Source organism: Hyalella azteca, unplaced genomic scaffold, assembly GCF_000764305.2.
Source record: "Hyalella azteca isolate HAZT.00-mixed unplaced genomic scaffold, Hazt_2.0.2 contig6871, whole genome shotgun sequence".
NCBI lineage: Eukaryota > Metazoa > Arthropoda > Malacostraca > Amphipoda > Hyalellidae > Hyalella > Hyalella azteca.
Window position 1 is genome coordinate 282,047 of NW_025937012.1, and position 20,920 is coordinate 302,966.

The window sequence follows — 20,920 nt, forward strand, 5'->3', positions numbered from 1 at the left end:
CAAGTTTAAAGTACAATCAAGGGGAAAAAATTATAAATTTTTTTAACTTACTTTGTTTTAATGATGCAAATTTCACGGTTCATCTTTATAACGTACTCAGCATGCTCGTAAATAAATGCGTTGAGGTAAAGAATGTGTTCTTTTTATCCAGCGAAGACTTGGAACATCGCCGACCTGAGCCCCGTTGGGAGTGAAGATATACTGTCCTCCACCGCGAGATAAACGAGAGCAGCGCCAGGCGACGCAGGAAGACGTCATTCAGCGTCGTAAAATAACGTTAATTGAACATTATTTCAACGAAATAAATTCTTAATCAACGTTTTTTACAACTTCATATGCCTGGAGGGAGACTCCCGAGGTGAGGCAGCAACCGCTAGCCCCACCGCCCACAAGCGGCCTCAACGGCCCAGGGGCCATACTTTCAAAACTGGCTAAGTGAACGTAAGTATTTACGCTCTATTTTCTTGTCTATGATTGGTGGATTTTGCTCGAAATGCCGTCAATGATTGGCTGATGAACTTACGATCTCTTAACTTTTATTGAAAGTATAGGCCCAGGCGCGCCGCTGTCATGAAGGCTGTGACGAGCGGCGGCCGCGCCGATGAATTAATGATGAGTGCAAGAAGTCGATGCGTTTGCGACTTACTTGCACTGGAGATGCATTTACCAATGAAGTCATGAAAAAAATTACTTCTCTATGAACTCTATTGCATTAACAACATTGCGAAAACTCTAAGAGCTAGTAACACACATAGACCTCTCTTGATTTTTTTCTGTACAGATATTCACCAATAACTTTCGCATGCGTTGAATTCGGGATATACTATAGTATTTACCCGAGACACGCATAAGTAGTCGTCTCACCAATGGTTTGCTTTACTTTTGAGTTGAATAAAACGAGGCGCTTGATATTATAACGTTCGAAGAAGATTCACTTCACTTGGTAATAACTCTGCAGGACTAACATACTCAAACTATGCATTTTTATTAATATCACCGTGCACTCACCGCATTTGATACCAACTTAACGCTGATCGCATTTACAATTTTCTTAACCTAGCGCTGTAAGTGGGATCAACACAACCCAGCGCTGTGAGTGGGATAAACTCTACCCACCTCTGTAAATGTGGTCAACTCAACCTAGCGCTATAAGTGGGGTCAATTTAACCAAGAGCTTAAATGGGATCAACTCAACCTAGCGCTGTGAGTGGGATAAACTCTACAATCTACCCACCTATGTAAATGTGGTCAACTCAACCTAGCGCTATAAGTGGGATCAGTTAGTTCAAGCGCAGCACTTAGCTCGACTTTAACACGGCTCAGCCATTTGTATTACACGGCTCGGTCATTTGTATTACCTCACCTAAGCAACGCGTTGGCAAATCAGCCTAAGCAATAACGTCAGAATTCTAACTGCATGGACAGAATTCATCATTTTATCCGTGGAGATTCCAAATACATTATCCAGAATTGCATAAAATTAATTACAAAGAGACAAAATTACTTAAGCAATCTCTTCGTTCATCTCCAACGCTTAATTAACAGCCAAGACTTGACCGCATTATCTGAGTGCATGTAAATTATTTAACATTTCTATTAAACTGGAGTTCAGAGCGGCCGACTTGAGCTGTAAACCTCACAATATTGCTACGAACAAGGAAACTTTCAACTGAAACACATTTTAACAAAATATGTTCACGAGTATACAACAAGATGGAATGAGAACTCGTTAAAGCTACATCACCTGCCTGAGAGACGTCTGGAATAATTACATTGAGCTATTCAGACCGTATTTGAAACAAGGCACAAGTAAGCCGAACGAACTTCAAATGGATTTTAGATATTTACAATAACTTTGTGAAGATTGAAGTTTCTAAGATGGCAAACGTCTTTACAATTGACAAATAACTGGCATACTAGCATCTCAATAAAGATTAACAGCATACGAATACAATGGAAAGCTACGAAGCAGTATTAAATTAAAAAAAACGTACGATTCATGATTGATAATTGAATGTACGACACGCAGATCATGGATGCACGGGGCAACAGTACGATAATACAATAGTTCGATTATTTATCCACTAGCAGCATGCTTCATAAGCCTGCTAACATAATACTGAGAGATGCATTACTAATGATAAATTAACTGAAATAAGACAAATGGTTAGTGAAATGCCCATATCTATGTGAATCACGCTTTGACTTGACATATTCTCGTTACTAGCAGCACCAAACCTAATTACAATGGTTCAAATTATAATAATTTAGAATGAGGCAGTAATTTGGCGCACTTACAAAAAATTCAGAAATTTCATCTTTAGTCACAATTCTGGGGCCATACTTTCAAAACTGGCTAAGTGAACGTAAGTATTTACGCTCTATTTTCTTGTCTATGATTGGTGGATTTTGCTCGAAATGCCGTCAATGATTGGCTGATGAACTTACGACCTCTTAACTTTTTTGAAAGTATAGGCCTTGGGCCTATACTTATATGATTGGCTGATAAACTTACGATCTCTTAACTTTTTTTGAAAGTATAGGCCTTGGGCCTATACTTATATGATTGGCTGATGAACTTACGATCTCTTAACTTTTTTTGAAAGTATAGGCCTTGGGCCTATACTTTCAAAAAAAGTTAAGAGATCGTAAGTTCATCAGCCAATCATTGACGGCCTTTCAAGCAAAATCCACCAATCATAGACAAGAAAATAGAGCGTAAATACTTACGTTCACTTAGCCAGTTTTGAAACAAGTTGAGAAGTTTGGGGAAGAGCATCATAAAGCACGTCTGCCTCCAACGATGCAACGAGAAATCGACGCGTCATTTCCTGCCAACCCAGCGCACGATTACGCAACTTGCAATCGTAATTTCTTTGCTCGCTGCTCATTTGTCTCTCTGCACGAACAAACTGCAAAACCTATAATTAATTATATGATTATAATTAATAAAAAACTTTCTTTCCCGTGTATTTGTTCTGTACCACTTTTGGTTATTGTGGGGCTTTACGTATATAGAAATCTATAATTTTTTGCAATGTTCAAGATAAACAATAAGTCAATAGACACATATGTTGAACTTCTAAAAGTCGATTATTTAGGTCGATTATTTTGATTAATAAAAGTCGATTATTTTGCAGTAAACATCGTATCGCTAGAAAACATTAATTACTCGCCAATCGATGATTTTTCCGCCAATTATTCGATTGTTTGCACACATGCCAGCAAATAGATCAACATCATATCCCGAGTCATGCATGCAGTATTCCCATCACATTATAAAACTACGTGGCATGGTGTGACATTAAACCTTTTAACATCGACTAATTCACTTGTTGTTTTCAAATATTTTATAACAAATCCACAAACAAGGGACAAACCCTACCGCTGTATACACTGAAATTGTGCTATGCATCTGGCCAGATAGCCGGTAAAACCAGGGAAATCATTATTTTATGGACTGAATTTTATATACTCTGGGGAGAGTGAAGCGGAGGCAGCTGTGTCTTATCTTTACTAGACGAGCGGCGATCTTAATAAAACTAAGCCTCCTTATCTCAAGGACAAGGATCGAACTTCTCCCAGCTCTACTCACCCGCTAACCATCGAGCACACACACTACACAGGGTCAGTTTCTTCATACTTTCGAAGCTAAGACTAAAGCCGCATTATTATTATTATTATTATTATTATTATTATTATTATTATTATTATTATTACTCTACGAAGCATTTAAGGTAGCGTCTGGTTTAAACGAACTTCGAGAGCACGTCAATTAGCAAGCGAAAAATAAATAGGCACAAGAAAGGATGGGAACGGATAAAATGACTAAGTACTAGATTCTTTTAGGCTCTACGAAATAGTTCCGTCTTTATATGCGGTACTTATGGGCAATTAATGAAGTTCAATTTAAATGACAACAGAAGTGCTGAATTTTATGGCCTTGTTGGACGAGACATAAATGAGAAAAGATTACCTCTTAACTTGTAAATAAATTCTCATCAAAACGCAAGAGTAACTCGAATCCATCAACTCGCATCAATTAAATTAAAATACTGTTGCAATTATTTCAGCAACCAAATAACGCTGAGTAAAGTACACTCACGCTATGATTTTCATTGTATTAACTTCCATTTCAAGTTGTTCCTAGGCGGCTAATACTGATACATGACCCAGCATTCAAGTTCACAGTCCAGGGTGAATTGCACAGACGCCAACTACAACCTTGGCTGGCTGCCCATAAACAACGGTGACCGCCGTACCACCATTAATTGATCCGATTGGAACGCTATTAATTATTATTTATTGGATATTATCTATTGGAACGCTATTAATCGTAGCGTTCCGATTGGAACGCTACGACCATTAATTGATCCGATTAGAACAGAGCTAATGTGTATAGCAGAGGAAAACAATACATGAATTATACAAATCGCAGTATTTGAAACAACGGAAAAATTTAGGTAATTCCTACTTGCTCACTGAAAACCCCATTGATATGAAATGCAGGAAAAATCACCAGAATTTTGGGGAAACTGTCTATGAATACGAACATAATATAAAAGAAATGAAACGCCAGAATGCCATTAATTAATACAACTGCCTGCAGTCCAAAAAAACGCGATACTAAAAACTTAAGAATATTCATTACGCTAAAATTTCCCTGACCACTAGTAACTTTAACCGAGCGTGCAGCACGAAGGTGTGAGTGGCCAGTGAACAGATGAAACCAGTGAGTTGAGGGTTCGAGCTCCCCTAGCTGCGAATATTCAACGTTGTTGGCATCCTATGCAGCGTATGTGGTAACCCAAGATCCTGTTGGGTGGATTTCAGGAACTAGCTGCAGGATCAGACGCTGCTACTGCCAAACGTGACGACGCCAGGGGCCATACTTTCAAAAAAAAGTTAAGATATCGTAAGTTCATTAGCCTATCGTTGACGGCCTTTCAAGCAAAATTCACCAATCATAGACAAGAAAATCGAGCGTAAGTACTTACGTTCACTTAGCGAGTTTTGAAAGTATGGCTCCGGGACAACATAATCCAGCGGATGGGCTCGAGAGGACGAGAAACGCCGCAGACGTTTCCACTAAAGCAAAGCACATTCGTTGTAATGTTAATGGATAAAACGGAAAACGAGACAATCATAAATAAATGGTGAATCTGAATATGATGAAATCGTTATAAACAGCAACGATACTTAATAAAGTGTGACTTGATTAGCTTTAATAGCGTAGAGCTATTTGCCGACATTCAATATACGGAAGCTATTCTGCAGCTCAACTCAAAAATTCATGAACGCGTGACAATGAAGGTAATAAGAATGAAATGAACTTACCCACATCAAACACTATAAGGTGGTTAAGAATGCATGTTTATGGGGCAAAAATATATTTAACTGTGACAAAAATAAAAATATAAATCAGTACTCACTGCAGTGAGTGCCAGAGAGCGCATTTTCTCAAAATCGACGAAAACGTGAAGTCACGGACGGACAGACGGACGGACATGACGAGCAGAAAAGAGCATTTTTTTCATAAATGAGAAAATGCGCTAAAAATCAAGTAAACAACACCCATATCGTGAATCGACTGCGCCGAGCGAAATGTATCACGTATAAACACTAACAGGATTAACCTTTTAAGTATCCAAGGTCACTCGGTAAGTATCCAAGGGCACTCGGTAAGTTAAGTAAAGGCACTCGGTATACGGTACTTTGTAAAATTCACTCAAGTTTGAAACTTACAGGTTCCAAAATCCGAAATTCTTGACCGTACAGCAGACTGCAGCAGACTGCGCGATGATGAAATTGTTAGAGTCGCACGACAGATTTTATGATATCTCTGGGCAAGCGAATACACTCGACCTCGACTGCTGACGCAGGATATCCGAACCTGCACTGTCGTCTGGCGCCCTGCATGAGATGCGGGCTTAAAAATGGGAAGACCTTCGTCTAAAGGAGGCTCATTCACAGGAGAATTGTTTAACAAGGCCATGTTCGTGCGACAGGGGACGGAGTATACTTTGAAGTGAACACATATTTTATGGAAAAGATAGTTATAAGAATATGATGAAGCGTACACTGTACAGTGTCCACTGATGAAGTGTGCACAGATGAAGTGTGCACTGATGAAGTGTACACTGATACAGTCGACATTTTGAAATTACTGATTGAAGGAAAGCAGAAATTTTCCAGTTTCTCTGCTCGACCCTGTTTCAACCATGGAGGCGAAAAACAACAAAAGGCTTTATGCGTCGTCGTAAAGAATGCAATTCGCAGTTCAGATGATGCAGGGGTACGAGCCCCTTAGAAAGTTACAGAATTTATGATAGCCAAAACATTTCGTAAACAATTCCTAAAAGAATACCTTACTATTTAGAAATTTGAACTCTAGAGAGAGAGAGAGAGAGAGAGATAACTAATTTGACCGATTTTTTTTGCGCATCTGACAACAAGGGAACAAAATTTTTTATTTTTCATATCGCAATAACTTTCTTCGTTTACGTTGAGACTGGGACCAGAAATCCCGTCATCGTATCTAAGCAAATTCGCACTCTGAAAATGTCACACGTGGGAGGTACACGTTATGCTTACCGACTCCATACCGCATCTTGGTTATCTTGGCACTTGTTTGGGACATATCAGTCCCAGACCACGATGGATCGCCGCCTCTGATTATCATTTGAGCCACCTGATGCACGATGCTGTTGCTTGCTTCTCGCCGCTGGTAGTGTTGCAGGGGAGGTCCATCTGGGATTGTGCCCAGGAAAACGTCCATCTAATCCTAATGAGCATGACGACGGCTTGAGCACAAGTCGAACGTTAACATGACTTCGAGGGCATGATCCACACGATGGCTGATGGGGACTGGTAATATTATTAATCCATCATCCAATCACTCTGCACACGTGAAACACTAACTCATGAACATGCACAATGAAACTTAAGAGAAGTCGGCTCGATCTATAAAATCTACGCACCACACAGAAGCAGAAAAAATCTATAACTTCAACGCTTATAGTCGCTTACCATGCGCCTATGCATACTATAAAGAGTATTCAACTATGGAGTGGATGAAGGTTGAGAATAGCAGGACTTGGTGGTGCCTATCTTGCATGAAAATTTAAACTAAATGCAGAGTTGAAAATAACAAATGTAAAAACTCTCTGTGAAAAATTGTTCAGTAAAAAGAGTGAGCTATGAGAGCCGTAATTAGAACTAATAAGTTCCCACTGATAGAGCGATGCTTTGGAAAACATCGACGTGAGCGGCTTAATTAGAGCAGTTGACATAGGTACATGTTATGCGCTTGAAAATACACCAGCATTAACGTCTTTACTTCAATACTGGCTTTATTATACTGCGTACCATTTCCGTTATTGGCGGCTCAAATGCACACAATCGAAACCATCTATAATGTAGCTTAAACGCCATCACACATTTTGTTAACCTTACAACTAAAGCTTTCCAAAAGATAATTACCTTTCATAGTTAAAACTAAGAGCCTAACTAAGATATTTATGGAATCGAATGACTATCACAAAGGAATGAACTATCATAAAGACTTTTAATGACTATCGTAAAGGGTAAATTACAGATCCTTCAGTGTAACCATGACTTCATTTCCAAGAACCTCTTTAAGTCAATACTCTTTTAATGTTGCGACGTTCATTCGAACGCAGCTACGAACCAAGTTCATACAGTTAACATGTCCATAATAGTTGAGCGTAATTTTTGCTAACGTGAGTGTTTTCACCTGCTCTGTATCAGCTTCACGGCTCATTAGACTTGTTGCGACCGACGGAACTAAAGAAAGCTTAATCCCTAAAATTGTAAAGAAAACGCTCCTGGATCAGCGTGGGACTAGGAGCATAAATTTTCAAGTTCATACATCATAGCTGACAGTTACCATGGGGTGCAGGTTACTGTGACTTGGGTTTTTTACTGTGACTTGGGTTCGAACCAAATCGAGATATCGTGAGTACGGTAGTTTGTCTTAAAGGTACCTGGGCGGCCCAGCAGCATATAAACAGCTGGCTAGCAATATGCTTTGGGAGTGGAATGCGAGCATGTAAACGGCTATTGATCTTCCTTGGAAACGCATAGGAATGTCAGTTCCAGATTAACTTCTGATCTAAGCACTAAAAATTTTGTATCCTTGCATTAATTCATTAAGAGCTGCATAATTATACCAGATGCCAACACAAATTTTGTACCGGGATGACCGACACGTGCTGAGAAATTTTTTGATCATCCAAAATGTCAATGATTTTTTAATAAATATTCACTGGCCGATGAATTCAAGTGATAAATTGGCTCTGCGAAGACGATGAGTCTCACACCAGCGTAGTGTTTGCTTCTTGTCGACGAGCAAACGGGAAGTCTTAGGCATGGCAGAAACTGACTGAGGTCTTCAGGAGTTCGGCTCAAGTTTTAATGATAAAGGAAGCTCTGAAACTGTTACAATCAGTCGCTCTCAACGTGGCCGGGGTTTATAAACCGCAGTTTTCGTTTGCGCAGGCCTCCGAATAAATAAAAACTAATGCTCGACCTTATTGAGAGCTCAGCTGATTGCAAAGTTGACAATTTTAATTGCATTTGGATATAAATTGTTTCACCGATCGTCCGCCTATAAGTCAGGTATGAAAATATTAAAAATCAATTTCATAAACTTGAAAAAAATAAGTTTAACGACTTCCATCTGCCAAGTTTTTTTCGTTTTCAGAAATCAACACAAACGTAACGTTGTGTTCTAAGTAACGAGCGGCTAGGAAGACTAGCCAAGTCGAAACTTTCAACTCCGTTTGCAATGCGTCACAGCGTTGAGTATTAATTTTTAATACTCTTTTGCCTACTGCATAATCCCCCGCGGGGGCCTAGCATTCGTTCCGAATACAGCGCCTCGCAAGCCCTTACCCGGACTAGCAAGGCTAAGTGACAGCTTCAGCGAGGACATTTTTTATTTGAGTGAAAAAAGAAATCGTATGAGGCCAGGCTTAATGCTGCTTAATAATCAGAAATAATCTTCGCGCACAAAGGACCCTGTACGTAAAGAGTGTATACACCAAAGCAACTCATGATGGCATACACTCGTGATCGTGACTTGCAGCTAGAGCCCTGCACACTGCACAAGCATCACATACAGCTGCACTTGCGTACAGTAATTAATAGAACCCAAATTACGGCCATCGTACACCACGTGTGAATAGAGCGCCCATGGGAATTTTGGCGTTGCAGCCAGCGTTCTGATTCATAGACAAACAGTTAGGACACATGTGCACGCTAACAGCAGAGGTTGTTTGCAGCGCTCTCCAGCAATGAAAGCTCCAATCTTGCCTGCAACGTACTACTGCAAGGAAAATCCGAGCTTGCATGTGACGTTTTACCGCTCAGACGGACTCTCAATGCGGAAATCTAAGACAATGCAAGTAAAAGTGTTGGGAAGACGGTTGGTGCAAATAAGCCACCGCTGTAACTTATAAATTCAGTCTTTTAACTCATAAATTCAGTCTTTACTCGCGATATGAACGCCACTGCTACAATCTTAGATTAATTTCTACATAGCTTACGTAGGCGACGCGATAAGATGTAACATGTATAGCACCTTTAATATGTACCGGGCGAGATCCTGCTAGTGAACAGTTAAAAAGGAACAGCCTGGCGGAAGGTTTCTTTTTACACCAACAAGCTTACGATATGCAAACAGAGAGAGCGAAGTGATAATTGCCAGCGCTGTAAACTGCAACACGCGCATCCGGCGCAGTTAGTCTCGTCACCAGAAGCAAACTTTATTATTTTAGACACACATAGTTTCAGCGTGAGGTTACCGTCAACAATTCTTGTCATTATGGCGGCGTTACGAAGTTGCAAGAGAAGTGAATTAAATATGAGCTGACGGTATCCATTAGGTGTTGACGAGGCGTTTCTGGCACCATGTCAAGCTCTCAAATCTTCAAAACTCATGCACCCAGCTACAATAATTTAAATGATGCAGATTATAAACTGAAAAAGTTGAGAATTCGCATGTAATAGTCAGAAGAGGGACTTCAATCGAACGCATATGGCTGAGTAGTAGTGATACGGTGCACCGGGTGCATGCTTGGTGCAACCTGTGAGTGACGACGTCTATACTGGCGCCGGGTGTACTGACTGTACTCTATTTGCCGGTGACTATCATACATGAAGCCGCTGCACAAATTGAGTGCTCGAATAAAATAACTAACGGTGATATTTGATTAAATTACTTCATGTAAAAGGCAACCAATGTAAAAGCGATGAGATGTCTACTCGCACCTTCATTTTCACCGGAAAATTGACCGATTTCAGGCCAATGTGGCTAATGATATCACGAATGCGCTAATAATAATTACGCTTACCATCATGAGACACAATTAAATATGCACTGAATTTTATAGAATGTGTACTTACGTAAATTAAATGGCGAGTAGGCGGTGGAAGATTGAACACAGGTTATAAAATCCACGGAGAAGAATGACACACACAACCAACTCGTCATACAGCTCAGGAGCTACTGCTGCTGCTGGCCCGCCGGAGTCGACGTGATGAGGTCGAGGTCAGGCTGTCAGCTGTCGCTGATACGGACTGATTTCTTTCATCTCCTGCTTTGATTCGAAACATTGTTTTGCTTAAAATTATACAGAGGTTCATCACGCTGTCGAGACCTCTACCAAAGTTAAACCGGAGATTCTATCTAACTAGGAATTTATTAGAAATAGATAAAAGTAATATTTAACATAACATAACATAACAACATAACATAACATAACATAACATAACAACATAACATAACATAACAACATAACATAACATAACATAACATAACATAACATAACATAACATAACATAACATAACATAACATAACATAACATAACATAACATAACATAACAATGTCGGCGCTGAAGTGTAGGCTTGATGTGGCCTGTCGCCGATTCTTTTCCTTTTCGTGCCTTGTTCATAGATCTAAAATCGTGTCATTTGACCGGATCTTTTCATGACTGACGATAGTTTGAAGTAGCTACTAGACTTCCACCGGGTTCGATAAGGAGCTAGGCATTTCAAATCTGAACATATATTTTTCCATAGCTTTATCTAGTCTGTTCTTGAACGCGTTCATACTTGGAGCGCCAACGATGTCATCGGGGAGGCTGTTCCACATGTCGGTGATTCGAAGCGAGAAGAAATTTTGTCGCGTGGAGACGTTGCAGCGCAGTTTTTTTTAGCTTATAGCCGTGGCCCCTGGTGTTGGTTCTTGTTTTAAATTTTAGTAATCCTTCAGGACCTTGTATAAACCATGAGTATACTTGTATACTATAGCCCCTTCGTAACTGCAATGTGTTTTACAACTTTTTATTCGTATTTTTCTACAGAATCAGCATGAACTTGGAGTAAATATTGCGTCTCCGTAAAAAATAATTAAATATATGTTAATGGTAAAAATTATATAAATGGGACTAGAAAATCCCAGTAGTTTATGGTTCCAACTGAGGTGACACAATTTGCGACATCACTGATTTTGCTAAAAGAAACATTTTCCGAATATTTTGTGTTAGTAGTTGAATAATATCACAAACTTCCTTTGGCAAACGCGTGTAATAGCTTATAATAGCATATCCCAAAAAGAATAAATAATAATATTCCTTTAGATTGGACATATGTAGGCGCAGGAGAGTTTCTTATATTTCCCTGTAGTTAGCTATGCCTTGAATTTAGCGCTACATGCAAGTTATAGAGTAAATCGTTAAGCGGGACGTCACAGTCCCGTCAGTCAATTACTTTTTAGTTGACATGGCGCAGGAGTGTTACTCATGTGTCCCTGTAGTTAGCTATGCCTCGAATGGTACGCTGTATGCGAGTTATGGTGTAAAACATTGAGCGGGACGTAGCAGTCCAGTCAGTCTTGATGAGGTCCCCACGCAGACGTCGATAACTGAGGCTTGGAAGCTTCATAATCTATACTATACTAATCATAATTATGCTATATAATATCAAATACTATACCATACATAATCATATATTTGAGCGGAATGTTCGCATAGTTTGTGAGAGTGAAGGTCGAAAATAATTCTGCTGAATCGTACAATATCAGACTGTGCCCATGAAAACAAACACTCTTTTTCCAAAAAGACTTGAATCTTGAATATTAGAAAAACTCGTTCAGTTTTGAGCAGCATGAAGCCTCTCGGCGAAGCGTCCGTTCCCGACGTCCACCCAGCAACTGCATAGTATAGGAGCAGCAGAACTGTATAGAGTAGGCGCTCGTTTGTAGGTAGGTAATGGTGCACAACCCCGGTCTCGATACTGCGAGAATTCAGGGTGTTATGGCATAGCTGGTGATGCAAGTAGCGGGCAATTGCACATCTTGAATATTTATAATATTATATTATGAATATTCAGGGTGATATGGCTGGATTGTTTTAATAAATCGGTAAGCTGACTAATGAATTAATGCTTTTACTGTCTCAAATCGGGGCCAAGGCACGCATGTACATACATGACCGATTTCTATCAGACTTAATTTATATACAGTTGACGTTTCGTCAAACATAAACTGGTTGTGTGAGACTTGCAGAGAAATGCCCCCAACATCCAAAGTTCTCGCAATATCAGAACCATGGTTTTGCTTCACAGCCTACCACGTCAGGTTTCCATCGGATTAATTCATAAATGAATTTTAGATGCACTGTTGCTTTGGTGGAGGCTCGAAAAATTTCTTTTGTCTATAGAAACTGACATGAGTGTTGGACGTCCAATTGTCACATTGACCTCTCACGCCCCGGTACTCCTTCACTGCTAACTCTCGTGCTCAGCGAATGTTGAATATGTTTAGGTTATTGAAAAAGTAATGAGCAGGAAATAATTTATTATCACGAAATTTTGAACTGCATTTAAATAATTTGAAAATTCCAAACGTTCTCTGAATGTACAAAAAATTTACCATTGAATTTATCAGCGATTACGCAGGGATTCCGACCTGCTTCTCTCTTTCTAAGGACGGTTTTTTTTATAATTGAATTTAAGACTTCTGGTATGAGAGATCACACCTCCCAGTCTGAGCAAAACTTGATTTTTATCTGAGCCTTTTTCTCTTGCCCCTCGTCGTTTCACAGTTTAATTTCTAGCTCACTCTCACCAAACGGTGGCTTTTGTTTGAAAGAAGAGACAAAAGAATTAGTTACTGGGCATCTTCATCTAGGCATCTTCATAGGGTGTTTACCATTCTGCAGCTCAGCAGGTATTGTCCCAGCCGACGAATTGCTGTTGTGCGTATTTTCTGAGGGATATCTCCCTCACCAAGAGCTGATACAAGGTTCCAACATCCAAGGAAGTGAAAGATTTTCCAAGTTGGAGTGAAACTCCCTCCTCTGGTTTGTGTACAGTGAACACTGAAAGATGAAACAACTAACTTTGTCCTCGGTATTGCATGTAGGACACATACTGGAATTAGATTGTGGACGGGTGTCGGGGACTAATTCATCATATCCTATTCTGCCTCGAGAATTGTTCAGCTATCGGCAGCTCTACCAAGTCCTATTCTGCCTCGAGAAATGTTCAGCTATCAAGCAGCTCTCCCAATCTTGTTATGCCTCGAGAAATGTTCAGCTATCGTGCAGCTCTACCAAGTCCTATTCTGCCTCGAAAAATGTTCAGCTATCGTGCAGCTCTACCAAGTCCTGTGCTGCCTCGAGAAATGCCCAGCTATCGTGCAGCTCTACCGAGTCTTGTGCTGCCTCGAGAAATGCCCAGCTATCGTGCAGCTCTACCGAGTCCTGTGCTGCCTCGAGAAATGTTCAGCTATCGTGCAGCTCTACCGAGTCCTGTGCTGCCTCGAGAAATGTTCAGCTATCGTGCAGCTCTACCAAGTCCTGTACTGCCTCGAGCAATGTACACTTGTACAGCTACAGTGCAGCTTTAACAAGTCATGTACTGTTACGAGCAATGCACACTTGTTCAGTTATCAAGCAGCTTCATCGAGAATTGTATTAACATGCCAGAGTCACAAATATTCAGAACCGTTTCTGTAAAAAAACGGAGCGTAACGTTAAAGTTGACCAACCGATGAGATGGCAGGTGCGGCGCTCTATGTGTAGAACGGCTGCTAACGGTATTATTGGACGGAACAAGTAATTTCTAGAAAAATTGTGATTAATCTTGACTTTTGTGTAGATTAGAGGCGCAATTAATATTCCACTATGTATTATTTCAAAAGTTTGCATGGGTAATAATATCGGAATTTGATGCCGGTTTAAATCATCGTCGTATACTTTAAAACACAGTTGATAAATTTTGGTTTAACATTGGATTGTAATATTCACGAAAAATATTTCAGATTTATTATCATCTTGAGGCAATACCAGGCTATAACTGTTCGCGATATCCTGCAATGTTTACCGAGGCCCGCAGGTGTTTTAAGGCTTGGTAACAACATCTTATTAATTATAGCCTCTTTATATTAATTATATATTATATTAATTTATATTAATTATAGCCCATTAATTATAGCCGGTCGCACGCACACGGACTGCGCATGCGCTGTATCGCGCGGCAAGGTCTCTTGTATGTATATGAGGGATGGCAAGGGACGAGTTTACGACCTGGCCATGCATGTTACTACTACACACTCGTGCACAATTTATGGACGGATACATAAAATGAATTCAGGACCCTCCACAGTCATGTCCTCTCACCAGTCTGTTCTTGCGAGACGGAGCAAATATTCTGGGGCCATACTTTCAAAACTCGCTAAGTGAAAGTAAGTACTTACGACCTATTTTCTTGTCTATGATTGGTGGATTTTGCTTGAAAGGCCGTCAATGATTGGCTGACGAACTTACGATCTCTTAACTTTTTTTGAAAGTATGGGCCCTGGCCCTTACCCGCTCGCCGCAGCACCGGTGGTCGTATCTTCCTGCAGTTATTATAGAGTCACGCTTATAATTACTGACCAGGGCCTATACTATCAAAAAAAGTTAAGAGATCGTAAGTTCATAAGCCATTCATTGACGGCCTTTCAAGCAAAATCCACCAATCATAGACAAGAAAATAGAGCGTAAGTACTTACGTTCACTTAGCGAGTTTTGAAAGCATGGCCAGACAATAAAACACACGCGCTTAGTCGCTTAGTAAAGGCGGAAATATTTTGTTGAAGATCAAATTTTCCTGATTTAATTATTTAATTATATTTTGTTTATGGTTCAAGCTAAATTTTGTTAAACACTGCGAACTCACGAGTTCGGTGCAATATTTAAGGGTACAAAGAAAAGGTGCAACAATAAACAACAAAACTTATTCCAGCTTATAGTTAAAGTGCACCCTAAGCCGTTTCTCTATTCCAATATCATAATTCATTTTCCCTACAATTCGTGTATTTATTGTCTGGTTTACAGTCCTGACTGCACTTCCAAAACGCGCTAAGTGAACGTAAGTACTTACGCTCTATTTTCTTGTCTATGATTGGTGGATTTGGCTTTAAAACCCGTCAATGATTGGCTGATGAACTTACGATCTCTAAACTTTTTTTGATAGTATAGGCCCAGACTACGCTTTCATGAACCGAAGATCGTGAATTGAAACCCTGACCGCCGGCAGAGCGGCCATGGAGGGGCATCAATAAGAGGGCGCAGTAAATACTTGTGATTCCGTATAACTGAAGTTATGCGGGAGGCAACCAGCCCACTTCAACTTTTTTCCATGTGTCGCCCCTTCCTTAAATTGGATGAAAGTAAGAAGCCCGGCGGCAGGAGATGGACCTCTCGGAATTTTTTCCCTCATCTCGCGGGGTCTCGAGAAAAAGTTGCCTTTCTTCGGGCGAAGAAAGAGGGCGAACTGCGTCTCGGGCCCGGGTGCGTCTCCGCTTCTAGAACTTTAATTCAAATGCTTAGGGCGACCGGTAATTTCTAAATTTACACGCCATGGGTGCTCAAACAATTGAACATTTAACGGCAATTGATGCTTTAATGAAACGTTTTCAATACACATTATAATCACTTGCAAGCAAATTCTTGAGAAATATACTTCGCTTTTAGTCGCGTCAAGCACCGAGTTGAGCAGGATATTAGAGTAGCAAGTGCTAAAATCTTCATTACGAGAGATTCTTGTAAATATCTTGAGCCTTTTGAGCACATTTGTGTCTTGAACCAAATAATGTGCCTCGCTGAACTGAATGTGAAGAAATATATTTGAGCAAACGTGGCCGGCAATTCAATAATGCAGTTTTATCCATGCACTAAATCGTAGCGAATTCAGTAACTCGAGACGCAGCAGCTAGAGCAGAGACAGCGTGGTAGTAAATCAACGAGCGCAGCATTAGAAAGGCCTCGACGAGATTAACAATGTCCGTTCCAGTTTACCAGCATTGCCTATTAATCCAGGCGCCGTGTAAACCGACTTCATAGTTCCCCCTTACAGTTACCGTGCCGATATAATTGTTATCGCTGTTTATGGTGTCGACGTAACGTATAGACATTGTGACATTGTTATCAAAGCTCCGTAGCATTTTGAATTAATTCGTGGATTACCAGTGTATTACTTTGTATAATTACTGTTTTAGCCTCACTAAATGATTAACTGAAATTCGTGAGTAAAAATAAGAAAAAACAATTTATAATATGTTTAATCAACACATAACGAATTACAAACAAGATAACATTGCAAAAATATTTCACAAAAAATTTAACGTGCTTTGCAAGAGTAAAGTACCAACCTTAAAAAACACGCTCTAGTATCAAAATTATCATAATCAACACACTCCAAAATTAATTATTACATAATTTTTCGGAACCAAGGTTTATACGTTCGAGAAGACAAATTTGTGTGAAGATGACATCTCAAGACCTTCGCAGTGGCATGGAACAGAAAAAAAACAAGCCCCGCTGCCAACGGGGAACAGAAATGAAATGTTTCTTGCACGTGCTAGACACTTAATAAATGAACAGTTTCCCTATTAGATATCAGGAATAAATCTCAGCGCAGAAATTGATTGTCATCGGACCTAAATAGGCATGAAAATGCATACGAAATTGAAGTAATACAAGTAATTTTCAGTAGACAAATGAAGGTATACAACAATTTCGGTCCCACGATCGGGAAGGACTAAAAAGAATTTTGAAGACCTTGTTAAACTGAACTAATATATCCTGGAAGAAACCATTAGTGATATGATTAGGGAGAAGGCATGGAGGAGAGGGCATGAATGTCTCCCTCATGTTTCCCCCCATGTATTAATTAGGAAGAAGGCATGAATGTTTTAATGATAGTCCCCGTGCCCGTATCCCTTGGGGCAGACAGTCTCGTAGGACTTGCGTGTGCGTGTGGCCGTGACGGTAACGTAGGACTTCTCCGTGACCGTGACGTACTTGGGCTGGGTCCTGACGACGGTGTGCGTGATGTACTGCGGCAGGACAGCTTTACGGGTCACAAACTGGGGCACCTGTACATACCAGTAAATATTGCATGAGAAACTCCAGTAACTGGGGCACCTGTACATACCAGTAAATATTGCATGAGAAACTCCAGTAACTGGGGCACCTGTACATACCAGTGAATATTGCATGAGAAACTCCAGTAACACCATGGGATAGGAGTGACATTCTGAAGACTCTTAAGACCTTAGTGAGATCTTGAGTGTCTTAAAGTCATATTCGTGTCTTGAAGTCACTTGAGTGTCTTAAAGTCACTTTAATGGATACCTTAGTATCTTAGAAGATATTAAAGTCATATACTCGCATCTTAAGCGTGTAGGTGGGAGCTATAAACATGGTATGAGGCAAAAATACGAGTTGAAAAATTCTCATATAAAAGTATGACCTGAGAAATATTATTACGAGCTTTGAACAACAAGGCGAAAAGAGTAGACTATGAGGCTTGAAAATTCACGATATTAGTGATAGGAGCATAAGATTTTAGTGCCAAAAAATTTATGTCTCCTTTGTAAGAAAATGATTCGGGCAAATTTAGCGGCTAGAGAAAATATGTCAGTTCTTGAGTAAAGAATAAAAATATACTCCAGAATTTGCCCGAGACGCAACCAAAAGCCAGGGCAACAGAACAACATTTCCAATTCAAATATTAAGACATGAGAAACAACAAAAAAAAAAAAAACACGCATCCATTTAGAGCAAATAACGCGTGTAAACATTATATGGCTGTGGGAGGCAAGCGCCGAGCTAAGAATTTAGCCTGGACACGCAATTTATGACCAGCCTTCCTGAGCCCATTTAATGCTGAGGTAAGCATGGGGGCGTAAATGGAACATGTATATGGAGCATATGGAGGGCGTATGTGGAGTGAATGGAGGGGCGTATATGCGGAGTATATGGACTATATGGAGAGCGTATATGGAGTATATGGATGGCGTATATGGACTATATGGAGAATGTATATGGAGCATATGGAGGATGTATATGGAGTATATGGAGGGTGTATATGGAGTATATGGAGGGTGTATATGGAGTATATATTTTTATATGGAGCATTTAAAGGGTGTGTATATATGAAGTACATGAGGGGGTACATATGGAGTATATGGCCGTATATGGAGCATACGGAGGGTGTACAATGTATATGCAGAGTATAAGGAAGGCTTATATAGAGTATATGGAGGGTGTATATAATTAGTTTTAATTTAATTAAATGATTATATTCCTCATTCAAAGCAATGGATTACATTTCCATTGTCATGCATGACATAATACGCCAGTCAGGAGTGTTATAGGCATGACATAATACGCCAGTCAGGAGTGTTATTGTCATGACATAATACGCCAGTCAGGAGTGTTATAGGCATGACATAATACGCCAGTCAGGAGTGTTATTGTCATGACATAATACGCCAGTCAGGAGTGTTATTGGCATGACATAATACGCCAGTCAGGAGTGTTATTGTCATAGCATGATACGCCAGTCAGGAGTGTTATTGTCATATCATAATACGCCAGTCAGGAGTGTCACGACGTGTCACGTATACGCACGTTTTGCGTCTGCGTCACGAAGTACGGCACGGACTGCGTGTTGATGACTGTGATGGTCTGGTGCACAGGCGCGTAGTGATCCCGAGACGCTTTCCTGTAACACACCAGAGAAAATATTTAAATTATTCTTTTATTGATTCTTAATTTTTATTTTTTTATCTAATTTTTTTAGTATTTAAATTATTCTTTTTCAATAATTACTCTTTTATGTCTAGATTTAGTTGAGAAAGATCATTTTTCGTTTATAAAAAGAATTAAATTTTTCTGCCCTGACTCTCCATTAATGTAGAATGGTTGGCCTAAAGCTGGAAATAAACTAAATTTATAATGAAAGTCTGTAAACGATTCGATTACTTGGAATGACTATGCGCTCTGCATCGAAATTTTATTTATCAATTAATAATCAATAAATCACATTGTGGTTTATATAATTATACTTATATGCATGATCATACCTAAATTTTTCTCTTTTCAAAAACATACGCAATTCCGTTCATTAAGTTTCAGCCGTACATGCACGGAGTGTACGCTCAATTTCAGAAAGTTCAGATAATCTATCTGATTAGACTCTTAATGGGATTTGAATCCTTAATTAATCCTTTATTATACACGTATATATTTAATTTGACTCATAAAGGGATTTAAATCCTTAATTGACACTTATATATAAAAGTGTGTCGCGATGACTCACCCTCCCGAGTAGATGGGCACGGGCCTGTAGATGGTCTTGTCAAGCCACTGCGTCACGGTCCCACAGTAGTCGGCGCGCGTCTGGGACACCATCACCACCAGCACCACCAGCACCACCACGAGTCTGGCCGCTGTCATCATCTCGAAAACTTAACACTTGGATAATTCAGGAGCGAATAATTTAAAGATGGGTTGATGGTCTCTAATTGGTGGAACTTATTGATGCAAAAACTACAGAATATTCAAATTTTTCTAAACAATTTCCCGAAAAAAATTGAATGAGAAGATTTATGATTATCCCTGTGGAGGAAAAGGCCTTAAGCATTATTATGTTTCAAATATTTTAATGCCATGCATATCATGTAAACTACCGAGGCATTTCTCAAATGCTTAGCTACGAAGACGCATCCTTACTGAAGAGAGCCCGTTAGTACATTACCCTCGCTGGCCCGTTAGTACATTATGCTCGCTGGCCCGTTAGTACATTATGCTCGCTGGCCCCTTAGTACATTATGCTCGCTGGCCCGTTAGTACATTATGCTCGCTGGCCCGTTAGTACATTATGCTCGCTGGCCCGTTAGTACATTATGCTCGCTGGCCCCTTAGTACATTATGCTCGCTGGCCCGTTAGTACATTATGCTCGCTGGCCCGTTAGTGCATTAAGCCTCGCTGGCCCGTTAGTACATTACGCCTCGCCGGCCCGTTAGTACAATACGCCTCGCCGGCTCGTTGTGCATTACGCCTCGCTGGCCCGTTAGTACATTACGCTTCGCCGGCCCGTTGTGCATTACGCCTCGCTGGCCCGTTAGTACATTACGCCTCACTGGCCCGTTAGTACATTACGCCTCGCCGGCCCGTTGTGCATTACGCCTCGCTGGCCCGTTAGCACATTACGCTTCGCTGGCCCGTTAGCACATTACGCCTCGCTGGCCCGTTAGTACATTACGCCTCGCTGGCCCGTTAGTACACAACGCCTCGCTGGCCCGTTAGTACATTACGCCTCGCTGGCCCGTTAGTACTCTACGCCTCGCTGGCCCGTTAGTACACAACGCCTCCCCGGCCCGTTAGTACACTACGCCTCGCTGGCCCGTTAGTACACAACGCCTCCCCGGCCCGTTAGTACACTACGCCTCGCTGGCCCGTTAGTACACAACGCCTCCCCGGCCCGTTAGTACATTACGCCTCGCTGGCCCGTTAGTACACAACGCCTCCCCGGCCCGTTAGTACATTACGCCTCGCTG

The 20,920-nt window shown here is 40.5% G+C and overlaps 2 protein-coding genes across 2 annotated transcripts in view; both read right to left on the bottom strand.

The window, feature by feature from the left end:
- The window catches only part of LOC108671459 (phospholipase D gamma 3-like), a 54,933-nt gene extending 44,393 nt beyond the window's left edge, over positions 1 to 10,540 (bottom strand). Inside the window, exon 1 of the mRNA XM_018159009.2 lies at positions 10,429 to 10,540. The gene's annotated coding sequence lies outside the window, so the exon portion shown is untranslated. The remainder of the gene's footprint in view (positions 1 to 10,428) is intronic.
- Positions 10,541 to 16,614: 6,074 nt separating this feature from the next.
- Positions 16,615 to 19,998, bottom strand: LOC108671450. Its single transcript, XM_018158998.2, has 3 exons — positions 19,680 to 19,998; positions 18,989 to 19,082; positions 16,615 to 17,448 (listed from the first exon to the last, which is right to left on the bottom strand). Exons 1-3 carry the CDS (start codon positions 19,817 to 19,819, stop codon positions 17,266 to 17,268), a joined length of 417 nt encoding a protein of 138 aa, XP_018014487.1. The 5' UTR covers positions 19,820 to 19,998; the 3' UTR covers positions 16,615 to 17,265.
- Positions 19,999 to 20,920: the final 922 nt, after the last annotated feature.